Consider the following 10088-nt stretch of genomic DNA (forward strand, 5'->3'; position numbering starts at 1 on the left):
ATGGCTTTCAGTTATAGCACACATGTATCTATTGCATGACTCAGATAATATTATCATCCTAAAATATTTTTGTAATTTATACTTTAAATAATCTACAGATCAGTATGGTAGGATGCGATAAAAACATATGGAATCCCACAGTTGGTATTTTTACAGAGATACAGGCAAGTGTGCTCTAAGTAAATATAATGGTGGTTATGCCTGATATTGTTTTCTGACTATGTCCTTCTGTATTTTATTTGTAGGCCTCTGTAGAAAGAAACAATGGACCATACTGGTCGGCATGCATTTTCGGCAGTTCCAAGTGGTAGCACAGATCCAAATGGCCCTTCTAGTGGGATGAAACAAAGTAATGGACCAATGCAGCTGTTCCAGACAATGATTTCACAGGATTCAAAACCAGGGCACGGGCTAAGTCAGTACAACACATATCTTCACAGATCAATGTTCAACTATCTAGCAGCCAGAAATACAGAGAGTAGCAGTGGTATTCCCAGGAATTGTGGAGATTCCAATAAAAGGTCTCAGGACATTGTTTCAAAAAACACTCACTATAACAACAGACCACTTAGTGGATCTGTTGACTGTAAATTCTCATACTTTCTGCTGCCCAGCAGTGGGGAAAGTGGCTCAAACGCTGGACAAGTTAAAAAGAAAAAAAATACTGCTGAAGGTTTCATTTTCACCAAAGCTTTTCAGCCTCCAAGGGCATTAGGTACTCCAGTCACATCTGGTGTTTCTGGAAGTAATTGTTTTAAAGGCAGATTAGGACATGGGCAGAAAAGTAAATACTCGAATAATGTACAGGCAAGCAATTTATTTACTGATTATGTGCCTCCAATGGAATATTTCACTGAATATTCTATGGAAAAAGTGATGCCTAAAAGAGAGCCAGTTAAAAGTCTTAACTTAAAGGGCACAGACAACCAAGAGTACCTCAGCAAACAAAGTGTGTGGACCAAAGAAAAAACTGTCTTGAAGGCTACAAGCGCTGTAGCGGAGACAGTACCCAAAGAAGAGAAAAAGGTGGAAAGATGCAAAAGAAGAACGATCATGCGTCCGCGAAAGAGAACATTTGACTTTAGTTGCAAAGATACAGAGACACAAGAGTTCAGCAGCAAACTGTTAGATACCTGTAGAAAGGAAACATCTGACAACTTATCCTCTTTTCCCTCAGCAGCCTCACAGGTGCATCCAGGGGAAAGAGAGTCTAATAATATCAAAAGAAGAACTCAAATGCCACCAAGGAAACTGACGTTTGACTCCATCCAGCGAGATTTAAATGGAATGGAAAGTCATCTCAATATTTCTCAAAGCAGAAAAAATCCAGCTGATTCAGAAGTCAGCACGTCAACAACCAAAGTAGGTTATCAAGGTCATCGTGTACTGGAGGGCTTAAAGAGAAGAACCTTGATGCCTCCAAGGAAACTGATCATTAATTCCACCACTGATGAAAGTAACCACACTGAAGCTCTGAATGACCTGAAAACAGAACTTTCTGGTGACCCACAAATACTAAAGTCAGTACCTGGATCTATATCTCAAGGAAAACCGGAACCTGAGAGCTGTGAAAGAACTCTGATGCCACCAAGAAAGCTTGACGAGTTTATCTGTAGCCATGCTACTGTAACTCAGACCAATGATGTGGCAAATGAGGCAGAGTCTCAAGGGGCAAAACAAGCTTTCAGTTCCAGAACAGTGACGGCAACAATGCAATCAGCTGACCCAAACTTGAAGGGCACAGACAATATGAATTATAACAGTATGCAAACATCTGCAGTGCAAATAGAAAGAACAGCTGACCTGCAAGATGTAAAAGTAGAAACTGACCCAATTTCTGTAGGAGATCAAGAGTACAGTAGCTCTAAGCGAAGAACTGTTATGCCTCCAAGGAAACTACCCATCTTGCAATGTAATGACTTGAAGATGGAAGGCTCTAAGGGTCAAGAAACATGTTCTGATGATAACAGTATGCACAAAATGCCTGACAGTGACAACTCTGAGAGCTCCAGTGATGCTATGGACAGTTCAGATCAAGAAGATTGTTCTCAGGGGACTGGCAATGATCCAGAAGATGATGATGATGATGATGGTGATGATGATGATGATGATGATGAAGATGAGGATGATGATAAAGACCATTCATCTCAGGACAGATCAGAAAGTGGTGAGATGGTACAAGATGAAGATTATCTTTTGATTGATGACAAAGGAATCCCTTATACTATTTCCAAAACAGAGTTAGTGAAGAGCACAAAAAAAGAAGGTAAACGAGATCCAAGGTGGTTTGGTAGTATGGAAAAGCCACTGGATCCCAGAAAGATCCACTACTGTACAGTGTGTTATCGAATGTTTCTGTACCTTTCAGACTTGGAGAGACATAGCATCACACATTCGGAACAAAAGCCTTTCCAGTGTAAGGACTGTGGTAAGTCATTTAAGCGCTCATCCCACCTGGTACGGCACAAGCACATCCACACAGGTGAAAAGCCTTTCCTGTGTGCCATTTGCCAAAAAGGCTTTCGAGAATCTGGTGAGCTTCTGCGGCATCAGCGGGTCCACACAGGTGAAAAACCGTACCAGTGTGAACTGTGCCACATGCGTTTCACAGAGAGGAATACACTGCGCCGACACATCAACAGAAAACATGTTAAAGAAAGGCTTTATCAACAAAACACAGACTGTGCCTGGGACAATCCTTGTAGTGAAGTGCCAGATGTAAACAGTGAATAGAAGGAATGGGAGAAGAAAAGACAAAACAAGTTCTTGTATATTCATAGGCATTGTCTGTCAGCCTTGTACCAGATTCAGGAGTTCTGTTTGCAGTTGTTCATCTTATGGGAGTATAAATTTAGTTGTCTTGCTTACCAGTTTGCAAGGACTAGGAGGGTAAAGGCAACCAGTGAAAAAGTAAACTCCTAAACCAGTGCTGCTTCTGATAATGTGCTTTATCTTATCTGGGTCGTCATTCAGATTACAGTTACAATATCCAAGTCACCCCCCAGTTCAGCTCCTGTAGTTCTAAAGGCTAGACTGCATCACATGCTTAAAAATGCCATACAAAAGTAGCAGAAGGCTGGGTGTACGGTTAGAATAAAGGTCAACAGACAGTTGGAACATGGACAGTGATAACACAGGTAGAATACTTGGATTGTCATTAGGATATGGCAATATTTGGAATGAACTCCATCAGAAGCCTACATTTCTGAAGACTTAAGGCACATAATATTTATTGACCTTATCATGTCCTGTGGTCAGTACTAAGGTTTTAAAATGGCTAAAGGACAGTGCACTGCAGAGAAAAATGCTCCTCCGTAGTTTATATAACTTTCTCCCTTTTTTCTTTTAACATAGTAAGTGCAGTTTTGCTATTGTTCAGAATTCATTATAGTTTTTAATATCAGATATTACACTCCTTACTGCTTTCTGTCTCAGTTTAGAAGAAGATTGGAGATCATGTACTGAGTACAGCTTCAGAAAGTATTTTTTTAATGTCACAAACACTTCAAGGAAGAAAACGGTATTGCACATAAAAGTAGCTGATGGCAAAGGCCCTGGTGGCTGATGGCCTGTGATTTTTATCAAAGTACTGTTCTTTGCTGGCCTTGTGGCTTAGTCAAAGCAATATCTTCAACCCCAGAATTTTTTTTTTAATTATTATTATTTTAGAGTAATGGGAAAGCTAACGCTTTATAAAGATGGACTGTGTGAATTAGGCCATTGTTTGTCTTAAATCCCAGTGATGTCCCTCAGTAACCAAAATGGAGATGTCTATCACAGCACTCACTGCTATAGTCTGTTTCTATAATGTATTTTTTCTGCCAATGGCCGATATCTGTTCTGAGCAGAATTCCAAAGCTGATGTCCCCCCCATGCTGCTTGGTTATCTCCCTTGCATAGTGGATGCAAAGGGTAGCATAACCCATACCATCCTTTTTTTTTTTGCTGGAGAGTGCAGTCATTTTCTTATGCTCTGTAGTGGATGACTGTTGGTCAATTCAGTTCTAGAATTCCTGCAGAACAGTGAGTACATTTGGCTGTGTCTTTTTCTTATTATCCATAAATTTTGCTATTGTGATTTTAGGGATTTGTTTTTTTTTTTTGTTTTGTTTTTGGAACATCATCTCGAGAAAAAGGTACTAGAACATGCCCATGTGAAACATATTCCTCCTAAAGGTTACTGTCTAGAACATGCCCATGTGAAACATATTCCTCCTAAAGGTTACTGTCTAGAACATGCCCATGTGAAACATATTCCTCCTAAAGGTTACTGTCTAGAACATGCCCATGTGAAACATATTCCTCCTAAAGGTTACTGTCTAGAACATGCCCATGTGAAACATATTCCTCCTAAAGGTTACTGTCTAGAATATGCCCATGTGAAACATATTCCTCCTAAAGGTTACTGTCTTCATTGCTATTTTTTTTTTTGTGGGGAGATGTTACAATATTCTGACCATGAGGATTTTAAAAGTTTTATTAGTACCACAGTTTTAAAACTGTTTTCATTAATTTCTGCCTGAAAACCACTTAATTTATCAAACTTTCCCCTGATCTCCATTGTGACTGTGGGTACTGGGACATTTGCCCCATCAGCTTCCAAGGTACACCACCTGGGGGGGGGGTTACTGCTAGTAGCTTCACCTAATGTCAGTTTATGGAAGAATACATAATGGGTTTGCAGAGACATTTCTATCCAAGTTCCACAGCCCTCCTCATCTGTTTCAGGGAACAATCCCTCAAAACATGGAGAGAGAGAGAGAGAGAGTGAGAGAGCGCACCCGTTCAGGAACCCTCTTCAAAATTTGGACCTGGTTGAAAATGACTTATTATACATGGTCCAGATTCATTCCTCCATGATGTTTGAAACTAGCACTGAGAACTGTCATTCTCACTGGCAGCGATAGTGAGGATCAGTATTATAATGGGGTACTTCGAATAGGGACTGAATCGCTCATAACTATTCAAAGAAGTAATGTGAGGAACCCAGGTCTTTAGACATTCCTTCTTTTAGCAGGTATCTAGGAATGGTTTTGAATCTGCATTTTTAGAGCTGGAGACTCTCAGCCATCTGCACCTGAAAAGCCTGACTGACTTCATAGCGTGCAGGGCAAGCACAGGCATTTGTAAAGTTCCAGTTCCTTTTGATATTCAGGATCACCATGTTTGTTCATCCTTGTTAGAAAAATAGGTTCAACAGTTCCTGAACAGGATCAGAAATGAAACTGCAGTGAGGCTTTATGGTTTAAATGGAATCCCACTTTGAACAGTTGGCCTGTTTAAAATGTCAATCTACATACTGCAGATTACCCAGGGGTGTTTTAAGTTTTGCCGATAAATGTCTCACTAAGTTATTAGTGGTTACTGTTGGACTGAATTTTACTTCCCGTTCTTATTTATTTTATTTTTGCCACAGTGCCTATCAGAATTTTCTGTAAGTGGACATGACTGTTAATTCTGCCTCACTAGCTATCTCACCCAGAGTGCCAAGGTGAGTGCTGTTTGAAGGAGGATGTCATTTAGGCAGCTATGAGAGTGCTCTGTGCCCTTGCTACCTTTCCAACAATGATGGATTTTAGTAGTGGCCTAACTTCACCTCTGAGTGGGAGAATGTACTATCCTCATCACTGCAGATTTATGTTGATTGCCACATATTACCTTGGCAGTAAAGTTAGCAAAACAAATTTGCTGAAACGGCTTCAAGTGAACCTCAGAAATTTTTTTGAGGGGGAGAAGTACCTCTGTACTCCCAAGATCTGAGGGTTGGGACAAGCCCGCACCCCTAAACTTAAATATACCAACTATGAGGTTGCACAACAGTGAAGAAAGATGAATACCACACTATCGCTGAAGTAGTTTTGCAAATTTACTTTGAACACCATACTTTTGCTGAAACTGTCATCAACAATTTGTCACGTTCACATCACTGCAGAGGCCTACAATGCCTTCCCCATACGTGTGCATGCTTTTGTACACAAGTGCTGGAGGCTACCACCAGGTGTTTGCTTGGTGAGATTAACTCCTGCCCAAGTCCATGTATGTGATGATTTGTCTTTCCTTCTCAGTGGAAAAGTGGTAATATGCTGGTAAGTGTGCACCCCCCCCCTGCAGAATGGGACCACCCATCCTCCCCACCAGCTTCATCAGACCCATAAGGGGTTAAGCAAACCCAGGTCACCTGGGCTGTAATCGGTGCTTTAGAGCTGGCACTTTTCATTGCTGCTTAGCTAGGAATGACGTATTTTCAATTACCATTGAGAAACATAATACTTCCCTGAAGGTAACTTTCTTACATTTTATACAGCGTATTCTGTGGAACCAGTTACCACTGAGACTGAGACAGGCTATTAACCTGAATAATTTTGAAACTGCGAGTATTTCAGTGGACTGGGGACATGGTTTGTAAGGTGTATGTGGGATTCAGACTCCTTTGTTATGTCACCTGAGGTTCTTGAGTCCTGTTATTAGCTTAACGCTGTAAAAACCCAGTTACAGATTCAGCAGGGGTATTCTCAGATGCTGCATGAGGAAATGGATCTGTAATGAAAAAGTCAGTCTTCTACTGTTATGACTCAGATGCTCCAGACACCCCAAACCAAACTGCACTGCATTCCTTCTTCATTCTTGTATCCAAACTCTAGCATTCCCTCCCCCCCAACTAAAAGAAGTCTGCTCATTCTCCATCTTCAGAGCACAGCTGACGTCAGCTCTGTCAAAAATATGATTGCAAGTGCTTTTCCACTGGACCCGTTGCCTAACACCCTCCTGATCTACATCACTTCTGCTTTGACCCTATGATCTCACCTGCTGCTTCTATATCATATTTACTACTTAAAATGAATTTACATTTGTTTTCATACTCTGTCAGTAATAATTATGTACTGTTTCAATTGCCTACAGGATTATTTACCTTCTGTGATTACTCTGTAAACTTAACCTGTTTCATTTTTTTCTTCTGAATTTCTTCACCAGAGCTGCGCCTACATATTTTTTTATAGTCAGTGTACTACCCCGATAAACAAACTGAATGAATGGATGAAATATCTGTGCCCTACAAACTCAGCAACACAAAACAGTATGCACCATACTAGCACACAAAACACCAAAACACCATTACAGTGCTGCTTCCCTGCACCCCCATTGTGGGAGCTTTTTTTTTTTTTTTCTTACACGATTTATTTCGAAATATACTTTTGAAGCATGGTGACAGAGAGGCAGGATCTCTGCTTCACAACTGCAGGATTCAGGTCCTCCACTTATTGTCTGTGTGAAGTTTTCTGTTTGGCGTCTACTCCACAGAAGTGAAAAGTGATGTAACTGGATTGTTGCTAACTAGATATCTGCAGACTGGATGCAGTTGTCAAATCCTCCCAATACTCAGTCAGATACTCCAGTAAGGTCTGGTCTAGACCAGTGCCTGGTGTGTCAGTTCCAGGCTTACCTTAAATGCCAAAAGATGCAGTAGTTATCTTTGAAAAAGGCACCCCATCTCCTCTCACTACAAAGGCATCCCCCCACTCCTCCTCCTCTCACTGCAAAGTCATCCCCCACTCCTCTCACTACAAAGGCATCCCCCACTCCCCTTGCTACAAAGGCATCCCCCCACTCCTCTCGCTACAAAGGTCACCCCCCTCCTCTCTCTACATTGATGGTACCCCTGTCAAAGCAGGTACAGTTATATGGGACTTTGTGTTTATGTTGATAACAATCTTTCATTTGATCACCTTGATGCCATTGTGCTTAAGAAGTCCCTCTACCTTACCTAGGTGATTTTTATGAGAGATTTTCTGTAGGTCCCATACAGTCTTTGTCTATACTGTCTCCTTATTAGACCTATTCTTGAAAACTATGCCCTGTTTGCACTGTACCTCTCAAAACACCTTGATTAACGTGAAAGGCCCCAAAGGCTTCTGACCAAGACAATTTTTGCTCTACACAATCTAACTGCCTCAAAAGAATATAAATCCTATCGCTCTACCATGAGTCACACAGACTTCTGAGGGCTGATATCCAGTCAGCCTTATTCACCCAGGGTTTTCAGCAAGGAGTGTTCACAGTGACAAGACAGTAATACAGTGATATCATGTATTATAAAGCTGGGGAGCTCCAACTTTTACCCACTGTGGAAACTTGCAGTGATGGTCTGGGAGATACCCATCAACATGGGCATTCATCTCTAGACTGCATTTGCTTGATAGTAGAAGGAAACAGTAAATTTATCTGGTCTAGAGAGAAGTTAGGGAAACAGTAAACTTATCTGGTCTAGAGAGTAGTTAGCCCCTACAGCCTGCTGCTTGTGTCTCCATTTTACTCGTCTTCCCTTCCTGTTTAGAGTGAAGCTTTTATATACCCATAACATGATCTTGTTTCATGTCACACCTGTTACTTCTTGTCTGCAGTGAGAAAAACCCTACATCCTTTAGTCTGTGGTCATATCATTTTATTTCTCTTGTTTATTTTATTGTATACATTTGTTAAACAGATAACTGCAATGGACACAACTGTTGCTTTTCGGTAACAACCTGGGAGCACTCTCTGCTTAACTGACTTTCTCAGAGTCATGCAGTAGGCAAATGGAGGTGAAAGAAATCAAACCCTGTTCCCTTGACTACAGGAAATAGCTCAGAACCTCAGTCCTCTGAGCTAACTGCCTTGTGGACATTTTAAGTATGATCACCATTCCCAGATCACTTTCATTAGTTTCATGCCCCCAATTGATATCTACACAAGGGCTATTGTGAACCAAGTGCAGTATTTATCTGCACTGAACCCCAGCTACCACCTCTCTGCTTACTTGGTCAGCCTTTCCAAAACATTCCTTAGAATGTTTCCCCCATACTGTGCTACTGCACTGCTCTTTTTATTGTCAGCAAACAATCTGTTCCTTTTCTTTCTTCTGTTAAGTATGTGTACAGTAAACACAATGAAGGGTACTGGACTGGAAGAGGACTGACTCTTCTATTATTCATGACATCTTCCCTCTCACTAAAACCCTCTGTGCCCTGCCCTTCAAACATAAACAACCCAATTCCTTAATCTTGATCCTGCTCGCTCGTCTTCCAGTTTTACTGTCAGCCTCCTCTATCTGAATGAGTCAGTGGCCTTGCTGAAGGTTAGGCATACGTTGTTTAACAGTTATAAAAGTGGAACAGATGTAACTTGTCGGCTCCTTCTAGCCATAAACCATTGTTAATTGTTGTTCCAGAGACTGGTAACAGCCTTCCTTTCAGGGTTCTCCCCATGTTATTTCCTACCTTCCCCATAAAAAGGTACTACTGTTGCTATCCCCAAGTCCCCAGGCAGTTCTGCTGTGTCCAGTGATCTTTTGAAAGTCTCTGCCAAGGGTTCCACTGGCACAATAGACAGAATTATGAGGACTCTGTGAGGCAACTCATCTGCTCCCTGCATTTTATCCTCCTTTAGGGTAATCAGTTCCATATCCACCTCCTTCTGCTCATCCATGATGCTGTCATCCTACTGCTCTTCCAGCTTTACCCTGCATGCCTCCCAGCAGTTACCCACCCCTTGCTTTATGGAGACTGAATCAAAGATGTTCCTTCAGTTCATATGATTTTCACGTCTTCTGATGTCACTTCTACATTTGCTTGTCCTAGCCAGATGTGTCCTTCCTTTCCTCCATTCTGTTATAGGTTCATAGGTTGGTATTAGGCTATTTGGCCCTAGGCCCTATACAAGCATAGCCATAACAATTCCCTGGATATTTCTTCCCACAATATTTACTTCCGTGGAACCCTGTCTAGCAGGGTGACTGAAGCGATCCCCGGGATGAATTTCCTATCTCCCATCCAGTCGTCAAGGTTCCTTTTGAAGAGGGCCAAGGAGGCGCAATGCTTGACATGTATAGGCAGTCTGTTCCAGAGTATGGGGAGTCTCTGGGTCAGCAGCCTATCCCTCCAGCATGTTTTGTTTATTGTGATGACAAGGTTTAGATCCCTGGAACGTGTGGCTCTGAGGGATTGGGATTTCTTTAAGTGGAGCATGTCCAACAGCTCTGGGTTTGACATGGCCTTGTATGTTAAGCAGAGATTGCCTCTGAGTAGACGATATGCCATAGAGTATAGCTGGAG

At 41.6% G+C, this 10088-nt stretch overlaps 1 protein-coding gene across 1 annotated transcript in view; it reads left to right on the plus strand.

Moving 5' to 3' along the window:
- Positions 1–3923, plus strand: part of LOC122809446 (glutamic acid-rich protein-like) — a 62654-nt gene extending 58731 nt beyond the window's left edge. Inside the window, exon 2 of the mRNA XM_044080969.1 lies at positions 246–3923. Coding sequence (XP_043936904.1) covers positions 265–2733 — 2469 coding nt within the window. The 5' untranslated portion in view covers positions 246–264 and the 3' untranslated portion in view covers positions 2734–3923. The remainder of the gene's footprint in view (positions 1–245) is intronic.
- The last annotated feature ends 6165 nt before the right edge of the window (positions 3924–10088 follow it).

This window comes from Protopterus annectens, chromosome 1.part1 (genome assembly GCF_019279795.1).
Source record: "Protopterus annectens isolate FY-2018-M chromosome 1.part1, PAN1.0, whole genome shotgun sequence".
Lineage (NCBI taxonomy): Eukaryota > Metazoa > Chordata > Ceratodontiformes > Protopteridae > Protopterus > Protopterus annectens.